General features: G+C 43.5%; 1 protein-coding gene across 1 annotated transcript in view; it reads left to right on the top strand.

Moving 5' to 3' along the window:
• Nucleotides 1–26,667, top strand: part of Dnah9 (dynein axonemal heavy chain 9) — a 341,793-nt gene that overhangs the window by 132,634 nt on the left and 182,492 nt on the right. The window contains 8 exon segments of the mRNA XM_028869363.2: nt 1,304–1,591; nt 5,014–5,224; nt 9,588–9,715; nt 11,370–11,478; nt 12,969–13,116; nt 17,271–17,445; nt 22,425–22,598; nt 23,054–23,261. Coding sequence (XP_028725196.1) covers nt 1,304–1,591; nt 5,014–5,224; nt 9,588–9,715; nt 11,370–11,478; nt 12,969–13,116; nt 17,271–17,445; nt 22,425–22,598; nt 23,054–23,261 — 1,441 coding nt within the window.

Here is a 26,667-nt window from a genome sequence, read left to right as displayed (position 1 = left end):
TAAGCTAAAATAAACCTTTCCTCCCCAAGTTGCTTTTGATCATAGTATTTATCAAAGCAGCAGAACACTAACTAGCACTAACTAGTACTAACTAGATCACCCGTGCTTCTCTGTACTCACTGCTGCTGCTCTAGTTACAAGTACCCATGTCTCTTAGTTAAACTCTTACTCCTACCTCTGGAATAATTTTTGCTGCTGGTGACTCAGCTTCCTCCACCCATTCTTGAGATACCGGCTAAAGTAATTATTTACTTTACACAGGTAGAGCTCTGTGCTCTACCTTCTTCAACAGCTCATGCCTATGGTTCTCATGCTGTGTTCTACCTGCCTAAGTCTCCTTGGAGTTCCTTGAGATAAATGATCCTCTCATCCCGAGCCTGTGGACACCTGTTCCTTGGCCCTGGACTGCAGTGCTTGCTCCCTTGTCTGGGCCTAGCTGATTTCTACTCCTTCCCATGTTCTCTAAATGCCTTTCCTCCAGGACTATCTCTGGTCCCACAGCCCCCAGGTACAGTCACTGCAGCTTTTGTCTCCATTGCACATGGGGTTTTCCCCTTTGTAGCATTTATCACAACTAATCATTTAGTTGATCTAGTATGAAACAAGTGATAAAGTGTGGACTTGAACCTAGATCTGCAGAATTTCAAACTCTGTATTCGGAACTACTACCTCCCCTCACTATGCTGTGAGTGCTGGTGTCAGTTTTATGATCCATTTGCCCCAGAATCTACTATCAGTGCTGGTGATACTGGAAACTCTTACAACATTTTGTAGTGTTGGGAATCAACCCTAGGAGCTTGCCTATGCTAGGCAATATTTCTGCCGTTAAGCTATGATCCCAGCTTCAGGGACTATACTTTAAAAAAAAAAAAAAAAAAAAAAAAAAAAAAAAAAAAAAAAAAAAAAAAAAAAAAAAAAAAAACTATTTTCAGTGAGTTTGGAGGTATCCAAAGAAAATCTTACAAGCTCATCATGCACTTTCTCTAACAGCCAAGCTGTTCTCTCCTTAACAGCCCTCCCACCCTCTGAATATGCGAGGAATAACCAGATCAATTTGATAAACAAGAACGTTTATCCCCCAGAGCCCCATCCCATTGGATGTTCTGTGTCTGCTTTACTATCATTGCTGGAAAAATATAGGCAATGCCAGATCCAGAACATAGTTTTCAGAGACCTGTTCACTCACCCTCCACCTGAGCTTCAGTAGTGACCTATAGCACGTACTCTGTGTAATTGTGTGGCCCATGCATATGATGCTCCACATTCAAGCAACCCTGGCCTCAACTGTGCTGTCTTCCCCTAGGATCACTATGACTGGGGACTGCGGGCCATCAAGTCGGTCCTTGTGGTAGCAGGCTCCCTGAAAAGAGGAGACCCGGACCGACCAGAGGACCAAGTGCTGATGCGCTCCTTGAGAGATTTCAACATCCCCAAGATTGTGACAGATGACATGCCTGTGTTCATGGGTCTGATTGGTGACCTCTTTCCTGCTCTGGATGTCCCCCGGAGGAGAGACCTGAACTTTGAAGCTGTGGTTCGGAAAGCAATCTTGGACCTTAAGCTCCAGGCTGAGGACAACTTTGTGCTCAAGGTAGATGAGGCTTTTCCTTACAAGCTTTTTCTGTCTCAGAATTCTTTTCTTGAACCATGAGTTGTACTTCATCCTTCATCCAAATGGAATCTTAGCTGGTACAGATTTAGATCCGGTTAGAGGTGCCTCAATTCAGTTACTAGTTCTTTCCTGGAAGGCCACAGTGTGGAATGACAGTGGGGAGGACAAGAGAAAGAGTGAATCCCTGCCATTGACATGGATGGAAAATGAACTGTCTGGTGCTAAAGACATTAAGGAGGAGAAGCTTGCTAGTGTCCTTAAGAACCAATTTGGGTGCTTTGTGCTCTGCTGCCGAAGGTTGTGAGGGCACACGGAGAGTCTGGGAAACCATCTCCCTCACATTCAAACAGTGGATTAATGAAGAAGGTTCCATCTGGATCTGATCTCTAATTGATATTAAAATAGTCTCCAACAGAACAGGACCTGCCTCTCTAATGAGGAAGCCCAGCGCCCGGTTGAAGCCTACAAAGCCAGACTGACAATGAGGCAAGGCAGTAACGCATAGGCATGAACTGTTGCTGCCACGGGGTTAGGGACACGATTCACAGCTGACTTTCAAAGGGCTTGGAGCACAGAATTTTCTGCATGTCTTACGGCCCACACCAATCCTGGTTTTCCCTGAGTCTGTTGTTTTCGCATGTGATTTTGTAGAATGTGATGGTTACAGGGTGTGTGTCATGTAGAGATGCTAGGCATGACTGCATGGGAACAGGTTAGCTTGCATCAGAAGACAGTTGCCACAAAGAACAGCCAACACTTCTGAGTACAAAGACATAGTTTACTCTTCCTGTCAAATAATAGGTGTGTGAAACACATGGGCATCACTTTAGAGTTCGCACATGGGTTTTATATTGTTTCCCATTTAATTCCCTCAACTACCTAAAGCAGAAGAGACGCTTCACAGGTGGGAAAATGAGCCTCTACAGCACAGTACAGGAAGCCCTTTTATGAGGGAGAAAGTGTGACCCGTGAAGGCATGTATGGTAAAGGAATTTCTAACACATAATATGCTCACTGGTGGAGATTAAGCCCCGATTATGTAAAGACAAATTTAAGAGTAAACTGGCACATACCCTATCCACTGCAAATACGATGTACGTCTTTATTGCTAGAATTTCATTTTACAGAAGAAAGGAAATCATGGCCTTCCCCTTCGCAGCAAGTTGATCCATCCCCATTCACCATCTCCTGCCTTCCAAGTTCAATGGACAGACTGACTTTTGAAGTAAAGAAAGGCAAGAGATTGCCTTCTATTTAGGGTAAAGGGGGTCAACAAAGGGGTCGTGCAGGAAACATAGAGGTTGTGCAGGCAGCAGCAGGAAGGCCAGTGGTGTCAAAGGAAAGGGCATTGAGGTGATGGGAGCCGGGGTAAAGGATTGCAGGAAGATTGGAGTGACAGCCTGCGGCCATGATAGAGAGGGCTCCGAATGTCAGCCTGAGCATGTTCCCTTCAAATGGCTAATCCTAGGATGCACCCTCTTCAGAGAGATGAGTGAAACTCAGTGAGGTTCATACAGTACTTCTAACTAAAGATGTTGCCTTAAAATCAGGGCAGGTCCTGTCTTTCTAGGCTCTCTGAGGTCTGGTCAGGGCATCTAGCCCCCCAACCCCTGTCAGTTCTCTATATTTTTTCCTTCTAGAATCCTATCTGTCTTTTTATCAGGTGGACAGCACTCTGTTTTCTTTCCCCGCCCCCCTTCCACAGCTGCTTCTGGTAAGATGGAGTCTCTCTGCTAAAGGTCCTTGCATGAGAAGAGAGCTCTCCATACCCACTTTATATTTGTCTTTCCACTTCAGCTTCTGAAAACTAATTCCCCCAAAACTGTCTCCTGGAGTCCTTGTTGAATCCTGTGATCCCTTAAAAAATCCATATTTTAATTACTTGAAGGCAAAGAAAATAGCTCATAGAACTATAGAAAGTGAGAAATGGACAACCCAACAATTGTCTGAAAATACAGCAGAAGTATCAGATCCAGCAGACTAGAGGGGATTGTGGGATGGGATACCCTTAGACAGAGCTTCTTTGGGGGAAAACATCCTACATCTGAGGAGTGATGTGTTCAACCTAGAAGGACTCAGCACTGAGGAGAGTGAGCGTCGCGGGGTCAGTCAGAGACGCATCCTGATGGAGTTTCACGGGTCAGGTGCAAAGAAAGGAAGTTTTCCAGCTGGGTGGTAGAACAAGTAGCACATTTGACTCAGGAACTTCAAAGATCAAGGGCATAACACCTACGTTGTCTCAGCCCTGATGAGGGCCAGCATGGTGGGTAGCAATGGTGCAAGTGTGTTCTGAAGCAAGCAAACAACATCTCAGTACAAAGCCAGGGAGAGCTGAGTGGGCACATGCAGGAGTCTCCTTTGAACACTTGTCACATAAGAGTAAAACAGAGTCTCAAAAGAAACCCTAGTCCTTCTGATAGCATGTCCCCAAGTGACCTAAGAGTCACTCACTAGGCCCCACCCCTTTAAAGCCTTGGTGTCCTTTGGTGAGCCAACAATCAAATAGTAAGACAGAAAAGTAGCAATACTGTCAAGGGCTGGGATACAGGAAGGGTACCTTGTAAGACATGGAAACCAGCATCAGAAAGGAGCTGCATGTCATTGTAGGAAATGTGCATATTGAGGGATGACATATGAGAGGTGTCTGGTTTGGACCAGATTGCCAAAGGGACTTTAAGCCAATCTGAGTTAGGCTTTATCTCCAAAGCTATAAATAGCTACTTAAGGGGCAGAAGGATGACAATAGCTTGACTACCTAAAAGTCTGTTTGTTGTTTGGGGCCGTAATTTAGTGTCTAACTGATTGCACAGTAGTTTGATGCTACCACTGTCTCCATGAGGTTTTCTGACCCCATCCTCCCCAAACCACCCAGCCAACCACATTACATTCCATCATACTACAAACCTTGGTTTGCGCTGTATCCACCTGTCCCCATTTCCCCAAAATATCCCTTCTGTGCATATTCTGGACAAATTCCTGTTTACCTCTGGAGCCCTGTTTCAAAGGCCCCTTTCTCTGGAAAGCTTTCCTTATTTTTGTTGTCTTCAAGATCAGTGATTCCCACAGCACCTTGTAAATACATGTGTTATAGCATTATCAGCTCGTACTGTGATTTCCCAACATGGCTTTCTTCCCTATTAGATTATGGAAGCATATTGAAATGCCCCCCCACACACACACACCTGATAACTTCTTAGAACTTAGTCGGCCAATGATGCCCACATGGGTGAATGAGAGACATGTGAATAAGTGAACTGTGATGCTCCTGCATTTTAGATCCCACCATGTTGGTGATAAACACTGTCTGTTGTTGTCTTCAGCCCTCACTTCACACACCAGCCTTGCTCACCAATGAGCAGTGTACGACAACCTGTCTTTCCAGCTGCTTTTCCTCCTCCCAGGTGGTCCAGCTGGAAGAGCTCCTAGCCGTGAGGCACTCCGTGTTCGTGGTGGGTGGTGCTGGCACTGGCAAGTCACAGGTACTGAGGTCTTTACACAAGACCTATCAGGTCATGAAACGTCGCCCGGTGTGGACTGACCTCAACCCCAAAGCTGTCACAAATGATGAACTCTTCGGCATCATCAATCCGGCCACTCGAGAATGGAAGGATGGTAAGAATGAGAGTCTCTAAGATAAAGTCTTTTCTATCCATAGTGCCCCTGTCAGGCTCAAAGATCAAGGGGTAAGCTGGAAAGGAGAGGATACTGAGCTGGGGGCAGGACACCAAAGAAGATTAGAGGAGCATCAGAAAGGAAGAAGCCACTATGGGCTGAGAGGAGAGCCCTAGCTTTGCAAATGTCTCTCCCACTGAGAACTCTCCTAGCCCCCCTTTCATAAAGGTCCTTAAAGTGGGTAAGGTATATGACACAACCCATTGCCTTGCATGGATTCAAGGAATATGCAAGGAAGGGAAGTTCGTGACTCATTCTTAAAGTATGGCACCAGCCAGCATCCCCTAGCAGTGATGGAGAGGGTGCCTGCTATGGACTGGAGTCTGGACCAGGTCCCTGGTGATGCAGGGGATGACTTCTCCACCCTAGAAGGGTTTGTAGGTTCATGTTGCCTTCCATACAATGCAGAGGACCCCAAACCCACAAGCCCTGTGGTCTGGGTGAGGAAATGTCAGACTCTCCTAATGGCTCAGTGTCTGACTTCATCAGAGCCAAATGGTCTGATCTCCTCTAAGAGTTTCAAACAGAGTTCCAGAACAGGTTCCTGAGCCGCATCTCTGATTTTTATTTCCCTGTTAGCGGTGCTTTCCTCTATTAGTGCTCTGCCTCTTGTGTTCTGTTTCCCTGTTATTTTGTATCAGTGTGTAAGAGTTCATACATGCATCCATAAGCCACAAAGGCAGCTCTATTTATGCCATGCTATGTGTGTTGTGTTGCTAATGCTGTCTCCTACCATGTATCTATAGAACTTCATGCTGCATCTTACTATGCATTTTTTTCCAAAGGAAATTATGTGTGTGTCACTCTTTCAGCAGCTGGGATTCCTGTTCATTTATAACTCTGTCTAATTTTCAGCTGTAGGATCATAAATTTGTTCAATAAGGATTCTTTCACAATAACATTTTTTTAACCCATCTGGAATTTATTTGGTGGCTTAGTATGAGGTAGTATAGAAAAGTCAGCTTTATTTCCTTCCAGATGGGCAATTGATTATGCCAGTACCATTTATTAAATAAACCATTCTTTCCATCTGAGCCTAAACACCAGCTTGCCGGGTATTGAACCCATGCATACTGAGCTCTGACTCCAGGGTTTCCAGTCTGTTCCACTCTCATGTTCCCTGTTCCTAAACTAGTTTCATTCTGTGTCGGTCACAGCTGTTTTGAAGCATAGTTTACAATCTAATGAGGCACATCGACCCTAATTCTTAAGTACTTTTTTGTTTTGTTTTGTTTTTCAAGACAGGGTTTCTCTGTTGTAGGCCTGGCTGTCCTAGAACTCACTCTGTAGATCAGGCTGGCCTTGAACTCAGAGATTCTCCTGCCTCTGCCTCATGAGTGCTGGGATTAAAGGCATGCACCACAACTGCCTGGCTGTAACTTTCTGGGATACTCTCATGCACTTTATTTTTCCATATTAAATTTGAGCTTGATATTATAATTCAACATTTTAAACTTTGCTATAATCCTAATTAAAACTATATTAAGTTTACACATTATGTTTGGGGAAACTGGCAGAGAGAATATAGTAATCAAGAATTTATATTCACTAAACAGCACAATTTTGAAGCAAATTAAATATAGCCTTTTAGAAATTTTTAGAATTTGCTAAAGATATAGTGGGCTATTCTTCTGTACACTTTTTTCAAAATCATAAGGTTCCAATAGAGAGAAAAGGAAGTGTACACACAGAATTCTCAGATATATCATTGAATTCAAAATGATACATAATTATTCACCTTTGCATTCCATAAATTGCAAACATTCCTTTCTTGTTTGGTTCATAGTCTAGTTTCAAAAGTTTAAAATTCAGTTGGTTTCAGAGAAAAGTATATTGAAACCCAAGGTCTCATTTTATAGGCTACATCCTCTGATAAAGTGACAGAATTAGAATTGATTAGCAAGAAAATAACCCCAAACAATCTCCTACTTGAAAATCAGGAATGTTCTCTGTATCCAAAGGAAAATCAAGTGAAAGCCACGGAAGAATCAATGAACAGGATGTTTCACACAGTCTAGAGAATCTTTTGAATCTGCAGATCCAAAGCCTAGAAGGACATTAAACTCTATCATAAAAGTAAGCTGGAAATAGAGGAAGTTGTTATCCATATTGAGCAATTAAACTATCCCTGAGGGAGGTGAAACTAATAAAGTCTGAAATTAGTCAGAAGGAAACAAACCAACCAACAGAAACAAACATAGAAAAGATGATGCTCAATATTGGTTGTATGTAAAGATCAATAAGTTCATTGTGAGCATTCTTGGTGGGGGAAACAGTATATACTATGCATGTGCATGTGCATGTGTAAAAAGAAGGTGTGTGTGTGTGTGTGTGTGTGTGTGTGTGTGTGTGTGTGTGTGTGTGTGTGTGTGTGTGTGTTTGCACAAAGAGAAAGAACAGGTCTGAAGAAATAGCTCAGTCATCAAAGTGAGCATATGGCCCTGAGATACATCCTTAGAACCCACATAAAAATGTCAGACATTGACTCATGCTTGTAATCCTAATGCTGTGGAGGAGGAGAGATCCCTAGACCTCTGCTAGTTACCTAACCTAGCTTACTTAATGAGCTACAGGCTGGGAAGAGACTTGGTCTCAAAGAAAAGTGGATAGCACCTAAAAGGAGCATCCAAGGTTACCCTGTGTACTCTACACACATCTGCACATATATGGACATGCTCCTGCACACATATCTGCCCATATATGAACATGCCCCTGCATGCACATCTGCATATGTATGGACATTCTCAAATAACTTTTAAGAAAATGATAACAGAGCAGTAGAAATAAGATGTAAAGAGACTGTTTGAGCAGATGACACAGTATCTGAAATTGATGAAACTGATGGCCCCGAACAGAATGTAAACTAGAAATATTCACTCCATAGCAAGCAAGGAACCTGAAGAAACATGAAAATGAAAATGTAAAGGAGGTAGAAGGACAAAAACAAATGATTTCAAATCATAAAAAGCTGCTCAGGAATCATTTTGTAGATCCAGAATAATTTTGATAACCAGCTTTTATATGGAACCAAAGAAAACCACTATCTTATTGCTGTGGATGCAAAAATTCTAAATCAAATAACAGTAACTAGACTCTAGCCATCTCAAAGGAATAGTTGAGTTTTATCGGATATAATGTCCTCTCCGGAGTATACAGGCCAGTCAATTGTTCTTATAAAACAATTAAATATAAAGCAAAAAGCATTGGCAAACTAAAAGAGAAAATAAATTGATTGATAAATAGGGACTATAAGTTCAGTAGCCACTTCTAGAAAGTTCTAGGTGAAATGGGATCAGATGGGAACCCCCCCTCCATGATGAAGACTGCATCAAAAGCCCAAAGGAAATCAACCCTCTCTGAGGGATATGCATAAACCTCTCCTTGAGAAGCAGGATGAGTCAGGGAAGTCGCTTGTCAACAGTATTATTCAGCCCTGCTCTGTTGGCTCAGAGAATGCAGTAAGGCGAAGAAAACGGAACATATGGTATAAAATGGAGAAAAAATAAGGAGGGGGGTTTCTTAATTCTGCAACCTTACAGTAAGAAAAATCCAGAAGACTTTATTGAAAAAAAATCACTGGAGTTAATAAGACAATTTATTTAAAATAATTAAACATAAAATATATATATAACTTAGTAACCTTTCTCTCTACTAGCAATAGCCTGCAAAAAGTGAAAACACAAAGGAGAAAACCCCATTCAAATGATCAGCAAAACCTATGAAAAATTCAGGACTATTTTGGCCAATGAAATACGTTTTAAAAACTATATAATTTTAGTGTTGGCATAAAACAATCTGAATAAAGTTTTTTTTAAGATAGACCCTGTTATTTAGTAGGAGAGTTTAATATAAAAAAATCAATCCTACCCAAATTAATGTATAGATTCTGAGGTAAGACAACAGTAAGAATGAAAGGGATTGTCTCACAAAGCCTATCATAAACAAGGTTTGCTAAGGCTGCAACCACAAAGTACGGAGACCTCACCCCAAAGACCTTGGTGTAATTCTCTTGTGACGCGGTCCTTTGCTGAAATGATTGCCTGGGTCCTTTGTCACTTAATAATCTGAACTGCCAAGAACTGCTGCTAATGTTTTGTTCTTTCTGATGTTCTGTTTTTAGTCTGGTCCACAGAAGGAAGGTGCCTCAGACACATGTGTCAGGTTCCAGGTAGAGCAAGATCCAAAGCTGGGTCGGCCCGGTCTCGTCTGTTTGCACCCCATGAGTGTTGTAGCCAATGCAGGGAAGCTGTGTAAAGAAAATGAGGGCCAGTGCTGAAAAGAAGCTGTCTGTGGTTCCTTTCAGGACTGTTCTCTTCCATCATGAGGGAGCTTGCCAACATCTCCCATGATGGGCCCAAGTGGATCTTATTGGATGGCGACATAGACCCGATGTGGATTGAGTCTCTCAACACTGTCATGGATGATAACAAGGTATCATGGTGGAGGACCCCATGTAACCCACATTCATCTGGGGGAGGACCCTGTACAAGGTTCATCTGAGAAGCCAAATTTCCAGTGTGACAGCACACCTGGAAATCCTAATTCCATGTGATGGCCATTGCAGGGTAAGCAGCAATCACTCTTCAGTGAGACACCCTGGAAATTACCTGTCTTCACTCTGACCTCCTTGAGAGGCCCTGCCATTGCCCACCCTACTTTTGGTATTGTTTTCATGTCTTTCAGAATTTCCTGTCTGTGGATTCATTTAATAGTTAGAGCTGAGAAGAACCTTAGTTATCCATTCACATCTTTTTATAATTCATTTCCCTTTAATAAATAAGGAAACTAAATATCAGAAACATTCTGAGTCTGTCACCCACCCTCCAGGATGATAAATGCCTATCCCCAAAGAGTGTATGTTATTTCTTACAGTGAAAACTAACTGCATCACAGCAAAACGGTTGTTACGCTGGTAGCTGCTTCTAAACTTGTTTAGAAACCATGTCCAGATTGGAAATGTTCAAATAGCTCCAGCAGTCACAGAATCATTAGAATAAATGCATAGTTTCCCAGCGGGGCCACTTAGAAGGAAGAGCAGAAATGTAACACCAGAAGTTCCTTTCTTTTTATAGTTTTATTTGTTCCAGTGTGGTCTGGTTCATTCAAATTATCAACATCGATTTGAGTGTTTAAATAACTTTTTTCCAGACTCACTGAGATGCGAAGTTGAGAGTGGGGGGTGAGGGGTGCAAAGGAATAAAGAGAAAGGATTGTTGTAGGAAATAATGTGGGTGTGGTGGTGCACACACATCACCCCAGCACTCAAGAGGTAGAAGCAGGAAGATTTTGAATTCAAAGGCACCTTGGGCTACATGATGAGTTTGCAGCCAGCCTGGGCTACATAATAAGACCTGAAGGGTGTGGAGGAGTGGTGGGCAACAGTCCTGTCCATGTTTTGTGCTACTGTGCCAGAACACTGGATACTGGAAAAGACATTTATTTGGTTCACAGTTCTAGAGGCTGGAAGTTCAAGGTCAGGGGACCATACCTAATGGGGCTTTCTAGCCGAGAAAACAAAGGATAGAACTCAGACTCAAGCCCTTTTGTGTTCAGCATTAATCCATATATGGGGGTGGAGGTCTCAGGACCTCAGCACATCTAAAAGATTCTTCTTATGTTGTTTGGGGAGCATTCTCAAATTACAGCATATCCACATCCCCAGCTGACAAGGTCCTATCAAACCCCACTAGCTACCAATGCATCTGCACTGTCTACTTTTTCTTTTCACTGCAAAGAAATCCCTGACAGAAAACACTTAAGGGAGAAAGGGCTGACTTTCATCAGTTTCATCATGATGGGAAGACACACCAAGAACAAACACATGGGGCGGGGTCTTCACATCTTGGCTCATGGGATATAGAGTCCAGGACTGGAAAAAGCACCCTGCTGCTATCACCTTCACAGGCCTGCCATCCATGACCTACCTCTGCCAGGCAGATCCCAAGTCCCAAGGATTCTATAACCTCCCAACAGCACTACCAGATGAGGACAAAGTGTTCCTATGAGCCTGTGGGAGCAATTCACCTTCAAGTCATGACAGCATTACAGCTCCATCCTAAGTGACTGTCCCTCCTGTGCTTTCCAGGTACTGACCCTTGCAAGCAACGAGAGGATTCCCCTTAACCCCACAATGCGTCTCCTTTTCGAGATCAGCCACCTGCGCACAGCCACGCCAGCAACTGTCTCCAGAGCAGGTATGGCCACCCCTTCAAGTCAAGTAGCTCTGTTGAGGCAGATGCTTACAGGATTATTTTTGCTTTGGCATGTGCTGAAGGAAGTTTGAGGCAGGAACTATGAACCCGATCCTTCAAAACTCTGGCCAAGTTCTCAGCCCTTAAACCATATCCACAAGGGCAAAGAGGCACCATAAGGCCCAGGCCACATGACTTTGTACCTTCAGAAATGCTGTGTGTGTGGAAAGGGGAATAGTCCCTGATCTAGACAACTTCTACTGCAATATTCAGGCCAGGTCTTGCCTCCTTGTCAGTGGAGACAAGCAAGCATCACCACTTCTCATTAACTCTTGGTGGCGAGTGGCAATATGATCTTAACTTCCCTCCATCTCCACCCAATCAATGTATTAGTAGAGACTATTGAACAAAAGGTGCCTTTATGATGATATGATCAAGCTGAAGGCAGGATACTGCTATGGTTCTAGGATCTTACTTACTTACTTACTGAAAAACAGAACAGAGTGTGAGAACCATAGAACTCTTTGAGGTTATGGGCATAGTGATGATCTCCACCATGGTGATGGATTCACATATCCCAAACAAACAAGGAGTGTACATTACATGTATGATGCTTTATATATCATTGGTGTCTCACTAACTCACTACTCAAAGCTTTCATGAACTAATATAAAAATAAACAAATAACAAAGAGAAAGGTTATGACCTCAGACATAATAGCAGGTTTTCTCTAAATGGCCATACTGAGATTGGTGGACACAGAGCTGGAGAGCTGGCTGTCTCCCCTCTCTGTTCATTTTCTAGGCTGGCTGTGACAGGTCTAACAAGTTACATACACTTGGTAGCCTTTGAAACAGCAAAATTGTATTGTCCATGTTTCCAAGAGTCAGACATCCAAAATCAAGGCCAGCAAGGCTGTGCTCCCTCCAAAGGCTCTTGGGAACATTACCGTTGTATCTCACCTTGGCCTATGAACCTGTCACTCCAGTCTCTACCTTTTTCACATAGATTTATCAACTCTGTGTGTGTGTGTGTGTGTGTGTGTGTGTGTGTGTGTGTGTGTGTGTGTGTCGGTCTGTCTGTCTCTGTCTCTGTCTCTCTGTCTCTGTCTCTCTCATTGGCAAATGTTCCATCTAGATAATTCATGACGTTCTCATCTCAAGATACTTAACTCAGTTATATCCAGAAAGGCTTTTGTTAAATAATGCCAAATTGAGAGTGTCCAGCAAATAAGACATGGACATATCCTTAGGGGACCTCCATTTCATTCACTGTACATTCCCACATGCTGACACCCATTACTGTTCAATCCCAGCTTGCTTTCTTCCTATCTAGACTTGACTCTGGGTTCCTTTCCAACATTATTCTCTCTTCATCCATTACTGTGTCTAGTCTTCTACACACTTTTCAAATGAGAAGCTGATTTCCTGGGGTGAAGAATCTACTGACATGCATGGTTAATACTCACTTAACCATATTCCTTGTATACTCAGGGATCCTGTACATCAACCCTGCAGACCTGGGGTGGAACCCTCCAGTGAGCAGCTGGATTGACCAGAGGGAGGTCCAGACTGAGAGAGCCAACCTGACCATCTTGTTTGACAAATACCTTCCTACCTGCTTGGACACCCTCAGAACCAGGTAGGCCAAGAAACAGGAAGAAAGTACATCAGTGCAGCCATCAAGAGCCTGCTGGCGCATAACTGAAGCCCTGCTGATGTTCTGTCCTGTTCTCAAAACGAGAGGTCTGTAGACACAGAGGTTAGCAGACGGGAACACACAGTAGGATGGCCATACGATGCTTGTTGTCAGTCCAGACAAGAGCAGAGATGAGGAAGATGGGAGGAAGGTTTAAAGTACTTTTCCTAGGAGTCACATGGTTATGTCTGATGGAGGCAACTGTCTGACAGGAGGCAATAGCTGCCAGCAGTTCAGGTTTGCAGAGCAGACAGCTAACCCTCCAATTGGCCCAGGGTAAAGGATACAACATTCCAGCACATGAGACCTACTCCCTCTTCCTGACTGTGTAATAGCATGGGAACAAATGTGATATGTTCCTTGACCGGTCCTGCCAAAGCTAGATTCAGTGTGTTTGTTTACTCTGACCACCTGTGTTAGGTTTCCATCCCTGCAAAAGAGAAACACCCTGGATAATTAATCCTTAAAGAAGAAAGATTCATCTTGGCTCTAGATCTGCAGCTGTAGTCCATGATCAGATAACCTTGTTTTGAGGGTGTCTATAGAGACATATGGGAGGTGCATGTGGCAGGGCCAAACCACTCATCTCACATAGGGGAAGCAAAAGAAAGAAGAAAAAAAAATCAGATTGCCATAACTTTGCAAATTCACATCCCCAGTAAAATAAAGACCTCACTACACCCATCCTCTTAAAGGTTCCACTCCCTCCCAAATGCACTAAAATGGAGACCAAGCCACTAAAACATTGTTGTTAGGAGACGCTCAAGATACAGAGCTTTTATTATGAAAACACTTTGGATTTTGTCAAAAGCTTTTTCTGGCATCATCTTCTGGCATGACCTCATACAAAGTTGGCATTGGGTATAAAGCAAAGGGAGAATTGATGCGAAGGGAGACATGGCTGGGGAGAGAGCATGAATATAATGTCATACTTTGTGGGTTCTAATCTCAAGTCCTTCAGTATTCCTCCCCAGGCTCCCAGATGCCTGACACACTCCCGAGTGGTTCTTTGCAAGGTCAGGCCACAGGTGCTGGCCAGACCTCTGGGTAAGCTTCAGGAACCTGTTTGTAACATTGGCCCTTCCCCTAGGCAGTCCTTCCTAGTGTTGGCCACCCCACTTGTTCCCCTACAAACTCTGGCTCTAACTAGGTTTCCACTTCACTGACTACTGTGTGAGGCTCTGATTCAAAGTTTCTTCCCAGCAGTCTAGAAGTATTCTAAACCAGGTGTCAGTATATAGTCCCATGACACTTGTTCTGAGCTTCTTGAGAGCATGGTTTGCAGCTGGTCTTGTACCTCCTACCCACCAACTCAGCAGGAGTCTTTGTAGGATGGTTTTCATGTTCCCCTATTGTCTAAGAAGGGAGGCTTTTCCCAGCATGTCTCTGCTTTCTGCCGTTGCAGCACACTTTGGTCTGTCTCCTACCCCCATCGCATTTTCTAGCTCTCTAAAATACCTGTTTCTAAAAGTACAGTACAGACTTCCTGAGGCTCTCTGCCTAACACTGTGGCTACTGCTGCCTGCTGTTGGCACTCTCTCTTACTCAGGGAAGGAAAGCTCCCTAAAGGGAGAAGATCCCTCTGGGAAGAACACTGAGCTTTGTCCCCTGCTTTCTAAAGTCCCATGGTTCAGTTGCTGTGAAAGCTATAGGTATTTGAAGAGTGCTGTCCATCTCTTCTGAGCTGTTATCTAGCTGCTCCCAGTTTATCCCCCGAAGAGTCTAGCAGAATGTGCCTGTGAGTTGCTGGCCATCTTGGATCTCATGTATTAAGGGTTTTAGTATCATTCACTTAACAAAGCATAATTATAAAGCAACTTTATTGTCCCTTCAAAACTCTTTTGTGGGGGCTGTCTCATCTCCTGCCGCTGGGTAAGATCTAGGTATGGGATATGCATGGTGGCACATGTGTGGAATCATGGGACTGTGGAAGATGTGGTGGGAGAGTATAATATGGAGTTACATAGCAAGATGACTGTCTTGAACAAGCAAACATTTACAAAAGATCTGAGTCACTGTTTACAAAGTTTCTGGTCATTATTTGGTAATAAATATCTATATGTTCACTTCTAGTCTCTCTCTCTCTCTCTCTCTCTCTCTCTCTCTCTCTCTCTCTCTCACACACACACACACACACACACACACACACACACACAGAGTGCACTGAGAATTTAAAGAAACAAACCTTATTTATAGTGGAGACTTCTTGGCCCAGGAGCTCTGTCCCACAGTGAGGACGGGCAGTGTTCTTCACCTCTTCTTTCCCATCCTCAGAACTATCTTCTCGTCCCTCAGAGATGAGAGAAGGCAGTGCAAAGAGAAAGGGAGAGGGAAATGTCACTTGGCTGGACCTGTGTATGCATGGCTACTATCTAAATCTAGCTCCTTCCTTTGGGAGATATGGGAGCTCCTTGTGCCCCTCCTCAAAGTTAGCATCTCACATCTACATTTGTTTAAAAAATAGGTGTCCCATTCCTTCATCCACTGGTGAGTGTGCTACTGGTCATACCAAATCCTGCAAGATGATCCCTTAGTCTGCAAACAACCCTACATGCACACTGGTCACACCAAATCCTGCAAGGTGATCCCTTGGTCTGCAAACAACCCTACATGCACACTGGTCACACCAAATCCTGCAAGGTGATCCCTTGGTCTGCAAACAACCCTACATGCACACTAGTCACACCAATTCCTGCAAGGTGAACCCTTAGTCTGCAAACAACCCTACATTCACACTGGATTCCAGAAAGCCCTTTTCTTCCCTTCCTTTGACAAACTGGAGCTCAGGACACCACAGCTAGAAACCTCTCTACACTCTGATCTCAGATCCACAAGCCCCTTGAGTTTCCCAGGCACCATTTTTCCCAGCTCAGAGCAATCCAACTGAAGCCAGTCCCCTACTTCTTCCTCAAGACAAACCCTTGATTTCCTGTGGAAGATGGGGTGTTTGCTGCACACCAAGGTTCTCATTGCAGTCCCACTTTGGTCCTCAACATTACTAAGAAGTTGAGAGGTCCGAGTTGCAAGATGGTCCTGCCTGGGTTGTTTGGGCCCTCATTTTGAAGTGGAAGGACAGCTGGCATGACTTATTTTGGTGCCTCGCCCAATATGGAGCTAGAGATAATTCCATTTTATTATGCTGTCAAAAGTGGGTATTGAGCAAATGATGGATGGCTCATTAGACTTGGCAGTAGTAATGTCTACTGTTAGACCACACGCTCATGCTGTTGTAAGGACTACAGACAGATTAGAAACAGCTGCAAACAAACAACATTGGAGAAAGTGGATGCTGAGTATTGCACCAAGGGAGGTAAATGACTTTTAAGGTGGCCATTGGTGGTGCTGCTTATCGGATAACACTAACTGACAGAGACTCTGCCTCCCATAGCCTAGGAAGATCACATTCCATGGCAGGATGTGATGAGGAGTGGTTGTATGGTTATATGAGGTATACCGTCCATAGGGATGGAGAGATAAAAAGGGGGGGTGGGGCGGGGGGCAGGGAGTATGTGACTGTATGAGCATGTGCGTGTGTGTGTGTGTGTGTGTGTGTGTGTGTACATGCACATGTGGTGCTGGAGGTTGACCCAGGACCTTGTGTACACCAGGCAAGTGCTCTACCAATAAGCTATATCCCCAGCATTTAGCTTCTCTTTAGGCTTTGAAGAAATTGCCAGATGGGTGAAAACCTGAACACCAGCTCATTTTGTCCCACTTCCTGCATTCCCCAAATACTGTGAAGAAAATTTCAGTACAAACAGAGATGAAGAAAGGAGAAGAGGTTATTAGTGGACAGGTCAGACAAGGAACCTCCTCTCTAAAAGCTCTGAGCTCCCATTCTTTAAAGGAAACTGACCTGAGTCGCTACAGATAGTGAAGAGCTACATAGCACCATAGTCCTCTGTGCTCCCAAAGAACATGACAAACCATGAGTCCCTGAAACCAATGGGCTTCCATGGCTTTGCAGTTGCACCACAAGAATGAAATACTCATGGAGTCTTAAATCTCTCTCTCTCTCTCTCTCTCTCTCTCTCTCTCTCTCTCTCTCTCTCTCTCCTCTCTCTCTCTCTCCTCTCTCCCCTTCCTCCACCCTGCAGATTTAAGAAGATGATTCCAGTCCCAGAGCAGAGCATGGTCCAGATGCTGTGCTACCTCCTTGAGTGCCTCCTGACCAAGGAGGACATCCCTGCAGACTGCCCCAAGGAATTGTACGAACTCTATTTTGTGTTTGCTGCCATCTGGGCTTTTGGCGGTGCCATGGTCCAAGATCAGGTAAGGTGGCATGCTGAGATCAACACCATGTTAAAGTGTACAGTAGTAAAAACTGACACCTCCCCAGACTCCCAAGGTAGACTATTGAACATTGCGTCAGGGCGGTTTCCCACACACTGCTCCACTAAAGGCACAGACTCCCTGGCAAGGGCCTCACAGTGTTTGGAGCTGTTGCTTTCTGAACTGGGGAGCACATCTGTGCTTTCATAAAATGCTGTGCAGTGTTGGGGCTTAGACAAGTACTGGGGTATGTTATGATACTCTACCAGGTGATTGTGTTTGATAGAGAGGGGTGGGAGGGTGCTGTACTGTAGAAACCTAAGTGAGAGGAGTATTTTCAGCCTTCTAGAGCTCTTCAGAAGCAAGTACTACTTACTCTGTAGCAAGGCAGAGTTCACCAGGGTGTCTCTATATTCCTTAAACACAGAGAAGGCCAGGTCAAATGTTAACTGTGAGTGGCAAACCAAGTAGTGATTATCACCAGGTGTTGACCCCTGAAGCCTCATGCATGTCAGGGATAGAGATGTTGACTCAGAATATCCTGGCATTGGATTCCTTAAGTCTTCCTATATTCACACCCCTCCTCTTTACTTTAGTATACTTTATCTAGACATAACATATTCAAGATTATATAAACCGGTGTTTTATAACTAAGTCTATCTACCATCCAATGTTAGAAAGATGTCAAGAACATAGACTATGTGAGCAATTGTTTAAATCCACATAAAAGTGTTTTTAACTATAGGTACAATTCTGTGTAGATTTGTTCACCTTAGACTTACCCACTCGGTATGAATGAAACAATTGACCAAGACGTATACTTTCTGTTCCTCATAGTCTCTGGCTATTATTATTCCACCCTCTGCTTCTATGAGTTTGACTATTTTGCATTCATTATATTTGTAGGACTAGTCCCTCTGTGCCTGGCTTATTTCACTTAATATCTCCCTGTAAACATCATATTTTCATAAAGAGATTGTATGTTCTGGTGTGTTTATCCCAAAACACAGCAATAATAATAGAAAGTAGAGGAGTACAGGAAATTAGGATTCATTGGGTAGGTTTAGGCACTGATTATGGCAATGACCTCACAAGTGTATACTTATACTACATTGTATACATTGAATAGATGCAGCTTTATGTATCAATAAAAAGGTTCAAAATTAACCACTGAGAAAAGAAAGAAAACAAAAAGAAAGAAGGAGGAAGGGAAGTGGGGAAGGAAAAGAGAAAACATTGACAGGATTTAAATTGTAACTGTCAATATTACCTGGGAAACTGTGAGTTAGAAATTCAGCTTTTGTCTTCCTTCCTCTCCCTGTGTGTCCAGAGGATGCTGACAGCTCCTGGGTTGTTGATGAGGATATTGTTCTAAATCACCCAATGCGGACACATGGAAGGTACTGAGAATAATGCTGGCATACATACATGTTTGTTAGCAATATTCTCCTAACCTAAATATTCAGCTAAACAGAAATATCTGGTGCTATCTCACAACAGGAAGCTAGACAAGCTGTGATTGCTACAGAATTATTATTTACTCCTTCTGGTCTGGGTTGACTGTAGGGCTAGCACTCTCTCTCTGTCTCTGTCTCTCTGTCTCTGTCTCTGTCTCTGTCTCTCTCTCTCTCTCTCTCTCTCTCTCTCTCTGTGTGTGTGTGTGTGTGTATGTGTGTGTACATGCACATGTGAGTACATATATGTGGAGGTCACAAATCAGTGTCACATATCTTCCTCAATTGCTCTACAACTTTTTTCAGATGACAGTCTCTTACTGTGACCTGGGGCTCATTGACTAACCTAGACTGGCTGGCCAGTATGCCCTAGAGACCCCCCAGCCCTGGGGTTATAGCCATGCCCTGCTGTGTTCAATTTTTACATGGGTGTGGGAGTTTGAACTAGGGGCTTCAGGCTTGTGTGGCAAGCACTTGACCAACTAACCCATCTGCTAAGCCCTTTAGAGCTCTTGTTTTCAGCCTTGCAGGACAAAGCCATATTTGAAAAATCTCAAAAGGCAAGGAATGAGAGCAGGGGACTAAACCCTTTGCTCCTTCACAGGGAGCACACGCCCTTGTTCTAGCACCCATCCATCATTGCATGCTGCTCAGACAACACAGTGCAGCTCTCACGGGCTCCCCATTCCCTGATCCCAGCCCAGACTTAGATGCCTTGAGGGTGGGAAAGGAAAGATGTGCAGGCTCTCGGACGTCTAGGAAGTTCTGTGTCTGCTCTGTCATCCACAGGAGGAGCTGCTCTTCAGACTGCGGTTGAACTGCTCTTGCACTTGCAATTCCCCTCAGAGGCAGAGTGTGCAGGATGGATGACATTTGGCTGGAAGGCACAAATATCCCCAAATGCAGAGGCTTATGCTTCCATCAAATGCAGTCTCTGGCCTTCTAGCTGCTGAGATGCCAGCTAGCCACCCCTGGGCTCCTCACCCACATTAGCAGTGGGGTGTCAGGGTGAAGACACGTGATCAATTTTCCAGTCTATATAGAGATGTTTAAATCCACTCCACTCTTTCTAAAAGTCTGGAAGAAAGCACCCTTCCTAGGTGTCTTAAGCTCTTGGAAGTATGGGCAGCCATGCTGGCTTACAGGGAGAGACACAGGAGAAAGCTTTTAGCAGCAGGGAATGCCTGTAGTCCCACACAACCTACATTAAAGCCAAACACCAAAGAGAGTGCTGTAAATTAGAGAGTAGGAATTTGGCCAGATATTTGCATCAGCACCACCAATGGTGCCTTACTTAAAAACCTGTCAATAAGGCCACACACTAAACAAAACTGGAGCCTATGCCTGTGTGGAAGGTCCAATTAAAAAAAAAATCAACACAGTCCTGGTGAATACTTTTCAACAATCACAGAAAGTGATCTCCCACAGAGACATGGTAGAGAGAACACAAGACTGGTGTGGGGGCTTACATATACAAAATGGGGATCATTCTAACCAGCCAGGATAGTTCAGAGCATTGCGAAGATTGAATGTGGTGGAATCAGGTCCCAAACTCTATAATGGGATGCCAGTAACATTTTAATGTTATCTAGGTTAAAGGGCATGACTATAATGGAATTTGAAGCCATGGGAGACTAGATTTCACTAAAATACATTTCTCCAAAAGCGCCACAGAGCTGAATACAAAGGGGGCCGACCAATGGCTCAGTCAGCAGGCGTCATCTTGTGTTCAGTCAGAGTAGCAGCTGAGATCAAGTGCCAGATTATGGGGTGGCAAGGGGACAGATTAGTGTGACCCAGCCTGCCCAAGAACGAACCAGGTAGATCAAGGATTAATTGAAATGAGGAGAGGATGGACAGACATGTTCTTTCTAAAGGTAGCCTCAACTTGAGGTCTCTCCAGAGACCAAATGGGTCTCTAAGGACTTCATCCATGGGTTAAAATGGAGGTTTTCTCTGGGATTAAAATTAGAGGGAAAAAAGACAACATTCCCTTAATCTGACTTGAGATCATAATCAGAACTACACAGAAGCCTGCCCATATTTCTGTCAATTCTCTTTTCTTGTTCTTGTTTTGGTTTTCTATTTTGGCTTTCTGTGGGTGTTTTTATTGTTTTGAGACAGGTCCCACTATATAGCCTTAGTCCACCTGCCTCAGCTTATGGATTCCTGGGATTACATGTGTGTGCCACCAGGTCAACCTCCATCCTCATTTTCAAACAAAAGAATTCTATTATATTTACCAGAAGACAATAAAATGAGAAGTGCCCCTGTCTCCCTCAGGGTCCCAGTTCATTCCTCTGCACCAGCTCTGCCACTCATCTAGTCTTGGAATGTTATCTCTGCCCTGTCCTCCCTGGATATCTCCTACAATGGCCAGTTTGTTTTCTCTATGGTATTTCCTATGTCTGGGTGTGTGCAGTATGGTTTTGCTGTGCTGCAGAGATGCTGTGTTTCAACTTGAACACAATGGAGTACATCAGGTGTTCCACTCTATCCCTAAGGGATTTGGGCTTTATATTAAGGCATGGAAATTATACAAACAGCCTATTATTTCTGTCAGAAGGGTCAATGGGCTGTATCTCCTCTGCTGTTTCAGGATGTTATACTAGGTATTGAAGGAAGCTTTAGAAGTCTTTTCTAGAACCTTCATCTTTAGATGATGAAAGTGAGACCCAGGAGGATGTGACTAGCCTCTGTGACTCTTCTTGCTCCACTGCACTGTGTCCCTTGATGTCAACTTTCATTTATGTCATGAAATTGCTCAGTCTCAGATGCCTGGGAGGGCGGGAGCTGGTTTCTTTGTCTCTTCAGGAGGTCTTGGTCCATGCTTGCTCTTCTGGTGGTCAAGGACCCTACTCCCTTCTGCATCCTCATATCCTCCCTCCCTCAGCCTTCTTTGCTTTTGGGCAACTGTGATGGATTCCAGTGGCAATATTGTAGCCACGCTGGCAAGCCAGGATGCTGTATGTTGTTATCTTACTCCATTTTCTTTGTACCACATGCTAGGACATCTATAAAGAATAGAAATTCATTTCGCTCTTGGTTCAAGGGGCTTGACTTCTGGGAGTCTGGCACATGCACCTGCCTTCCTGATGTATCACAACAGAGAGCATTCCATGGGTGTCGAAGAAAATGTGCCAGCTTAAATCTCTCTTCTCTGAGCTCCATCATGGAGGCCCTGTCATGTGACCTCATTTCATCCTAATTCCCTTTTCCATGAGGGCTCCACCTCCAGGTACCTTTACATATGACTTTGGACATTAACTTTCCAGCATATGAATGCTAGGACACATCTAAACCCTAGAAACTTCCAGAGGGCAACATCTGTCCCAGGGCATCCCCTACCTTCTGGTCCTTGACAGGGCCAATGCTCTGTCATTCCTGGGAGCTGCTCCATCCTAGAGACATGTGTAGACGGGAGCTTGTTGTGCCCTTGCCTCAACTTCTGTCAGTGCCAGGGTTACCTGCCTGGGCCCCTTGGGCTCTGGAGGATCTATGATCTGACCATCCTTGTCTTTGCAGCTTGTAGACTACCGGGCAGAGTTTAGCAAATGGTGGCTGACTGAGTTCAAAACAGTCAAGTTTCCTTCCCAAGGAACTGTCTTTGACTACTACATCGACCCTGTGACCAAGAAATTTGAGCCCTGGGCCAAGCTCATCCCCCAGTTTGAATTTGACCCTGAGATGCCTTTGCAGGTAAGTGGGACTGAACAACCAAGGACATGGTACCCATGAGGGTGCTCAGAAGCAACCCCGGTTGGTATCAAGTATTTGACCTTATAAAAACCAGTTGGTTGCCAGATGCATTTGTTTTCAAATCCTAGATGTAATTAAGTCACATAGTCCCCTACAGGAAAGGAAACAAATAGAGAACCCAGTTGGCATCGTTAGAAACAGAGGGGGGGGGCGCGATGGGGACAAGGCCAGAAGATCTTGCAGATAGATCCCTTTGGAGATGCCTCAGGGAGACAGAGGACAGTAGTGGGCCTCTGCTGAACTTCAGAGTATAGTGACAGTGAGTTTACAAGATGGACAAACAGTAGAAATTAGGAAGGATACCCAGAACCATCCCTATTAGACAAGCTTCCTTATGGCAGAGTCTTCTCTCCTGGAATGTCCCAGAACATGATGCTTATCACATTCTGCTCCAGGCTTGTTTGGTACACACAAGTGAGACCATCCGTGTGTGCTACTTCATGGAGCGGCTTATGGAGCTGCGGCGGCCGGTTATGCTGGTCGGCTCTGCAGGCTCAGGCAAGTCTGTGCTGGTGGGAGCAAAACTGGCCAGCCTCGATCCTGAGAAATACCTGGTGAAAAATGTGCCCTTCAACTACTACACGACATCAGCAATGCTACAGGGTAAGCAGCCCCAGGGACCTGGGGTGTGAGCGGCTAAAAGGCTAACAGGGCTTCTATGTTTTCTGGGCTGGACCTTCATCATCCACAGCACTGCTTTCCCCCTAACCCCACACATCTGTCCCATGTCCCTAGCGCCCCTTAACACTGTCTCCTTCTATCTCTCTTCCTGTGCCCTATGGCCTGTTGAATTCCATCAGAGTAGTACCGTAGCTTCACAGACAGCCCAGAGCCACTTAGGGGTCTGCATGGGCTCATAGGCTCAGGCACTGGAAGCGTCTACAGATATCACTTCATCCATCCTTCAAACCTGGTAGGTGGGATTACAGGCTCAGATTAGGAGGATGGCTGCCTAAGGTGACACCAAGCAAAGCCTCATGATGCATCTTGTCTTCTGAATTCTCCTGGGGTCAGGAGTGAGCTATCCATGGGTGTTCGTTCAGTGGTTGTAAGTGGAGGTAGGCTCAGTGCACTGATGTGTACATGTATTCACACACACACACACACACACACACACAGAGAGAGAGAGAGAGAGAGAGAGAGAGAGAGAGAGAGAGAGAGAGAGAGAGAAGTAAAAAAATAAATCTTTTAAAAATAAACAGAAAAATGTACTGAGGATGCTTTTAATTTACAAAAGTTTATTATGCAATGGCTACACAGCATGGCACATACATATATCTAAGAATATGTAAGAAACTGGTAACAGTAGTTGTCCCTGGCATGAGAAAACAAACACCAAGAGTATGATGGATAATCAAATGATTCTTAAATTATTAAGTATTTCAAGAATGCAGAGAAGTCCATACTGTGACATAACAGATGCCCATGTACTACCACCCAGATTCAGCAGATGTTAACACACCTGCCCTGCCCATCCTCCTTCCTGCTCCTTATTAATATGAGTACCAAATCCAGTACGCATCATTATACAGTTAAACACTTGATACCCACCTGTAGTCATAAAACACATAGTACTCTTATATAATTTAAGTGTTAAAAATATATCATACTGTTCTCTTTGGCAACTTACTTTTTATCAGTGTTTTGATGCATGCAGATCTATTTCATTTATTTTCACTCCTACACAGAATTCTATTGTAGGAATAAATCAAGGCTCTTTTATTCATTGTCCTACTGGGAGGCAGCATAACTTCCCTTTTAAGTTTGTATTAGTTCTTTGAGAATCATACACAGTGTGTTCTTGCCATATGCATACCCTACCCAGCTCGATCTATCCCCTTCCCCTACATATCCAACTTTGTGTTTTTTCATTTTTCTAACCTGTGTGTGATGTCTGCTGCCCATATGGATGTTTAGCCTTCCATTGAAACATGGTCAGCTTATCAGGAACCACAATCTTAAGAAAAACTCATTCAGTCTCTCTCAGCAACTATCAATCACCAATAGCTCCTTAGCTGGAGGTGGGGGCGCTTTGTGCCTGCCTCCCTTTATCCACCTTGCAATTTGGTCTGGCCTGAGCTCACACAAGACTTGTGCATGCTGTCACAACTTCTGTGCCCTGCTGTGTCAGAAGACACCATATCTTTATAGTCATCCACTGTCTTAGGTTCTTATACTGTTTCTACCCCCTTCTCCACAATGATTCCTGAGTTTTGGGAAAAGAGGGTAGGATGCAGATGTCCCATTTAGGGCCAAGCATTCCTCATTCTCTTAGTCTCTGTACCTTGATCAGTTGTTGGTCTCAGTGTTAACTGCCATCTATTGCAAATACAAACTTCTCAGATAAGAACTGAGAGTTCTTTAACCTGTGAATATAACAATAAGTCATTAGCACTAAATTAAATACTACTTCATTTGAGAAGAACATTGGTAGTAAACTCTTCCCAAGGCCTATGACCTATGTAGCCATAGATTCTTGGCCTGAAAAATTGTGCCAGGTATATGTTTCATCCTGTAGAGAAGAATTAGTTCCAATCAAATAGTGATTGTTACTCCCATGGTATTTATACCACTAGTATAAAAGTGGGCATGTCTTACCAGGACAGTTATTACTGTAGCTCCTAGGGTTCACAGCTGGGTAAGATTGATGATTACTTTTCTACTCCAGTAGTGTACATGGCACCTTCCAGAACTTTGAAAGTTAGAGCAAGTAGAGATAAAGTTTCCATATCAGTACCAGCTTGATTGATATGGTAATGATAAGTTCTATGACTCAAATATGTGATGTTATCAGCAATAGGGTTTTACCATCAAGTCTTAAAAAACAGTTAAGATCATTAGCAATGGTCTATAATGCTTAGAGGCGGGGGTCTATGGACTTCACTGGCCAACAACTCCAAAAGAGGTAGCCCATTCCTGGCACTGAGCTTTTTATTTGCTAGCCTGTGGTGTCAACAAGGGGCACTGTGGCACAATTATGGTAGCTCCTAATTTGAACTATTTTTATCTATTATATATAAGTATATATCTATATACTTGAAAGCTTCTACTGTAGTTGGTTTATATATATTTTTGGAAGGTCTTTAGCGTTATTTATCACTTCCCATATTCCTTTATCTACCCTCCCCTCCTATCTCCCACCCCAGTTTAACACTTCCTGTTATATTATTACCCTTTTACTCACACAACTGACCCTCCATCTCTTACTAATTTCCTGACATCTATGAGTATTTCTAATGAAATACACGTATCTGAAGGTTCAAAGTTATCCACAAATGAGAAAAAGCATACAATGTTTGTTTTTTTGAAATTAGTTACCTCATCAGAATGTTCCTATCCATCTCCATCCATTTGCCTGAGAATTTCATAATTTTGTTTTTCTTAACAACTGAATAATATTTCGTTGTATAAATGTATCATGTTTTTACTAACCATTCATCGGTTGATGAACATCTAGGCTATTCTCTTGACCTACCTATTGTGAATATGGCAGCAATGAACATGGATAAGCAAGTATCTCTGTAGTAGGATATAGTCCTTTGAGTATATGTGCAAGAGTGGGAGAGCTGGATCATGCAGATAGATATATTTCCATTTTTGAGGAACCTCCACTCTGATTTCTGTAAAGTCTGTGCCAGATTCTACTCCCAACCAGAAGTGAACCAATGTTCCCCTTTCCCTTCATCCATGCCAGCATTTGTTAGCATCTGTGGGTTGTTTTTGTTTATTTGTTTTGTTTTTGTGTTTATCTCAGCCATTCTGACTGGGGTAAGATGAAATTTCAAAGTAGTTTTAACTTGCATTTCCCTGATGGCTAAAGATGTTGAACATTTTAAAAAATGTTTCTCAACCATTTATATTTCATCTTTTGAGAACCTGTTTAGTTTCATGCTCAATTTAAAAAAAAAATTCTATTGTTTGTTTTCTTGATCTTTTGTTTTTTGAGTTCTAGATAATATAGCTCTGTCAGATATATAGAGTAAAGAATTTTTCCCATTTTACAGGCTCC

Source organism: Peromyscus leucopus, chromosome 8b, assembly GCF_004664715.2.
Source record: "Peromyscus leucopus breed LL Stock chromosome 8b, UCI_PerLeu_2.1, whole genome shotgun sequence".
In the NCBI taxonomy this organism is placed as follows: Eukaryota; Metazoa; Chordata; class Mammalia; order Rodentia; family Cricetidae; genus Peromyscus; species Peromyscus leucopus.
The sequence above is the reverse complement of the archived record's forward strand: the minus strand, read 5'-3'. Positions and strand labels throughout refer to the sequence as shown.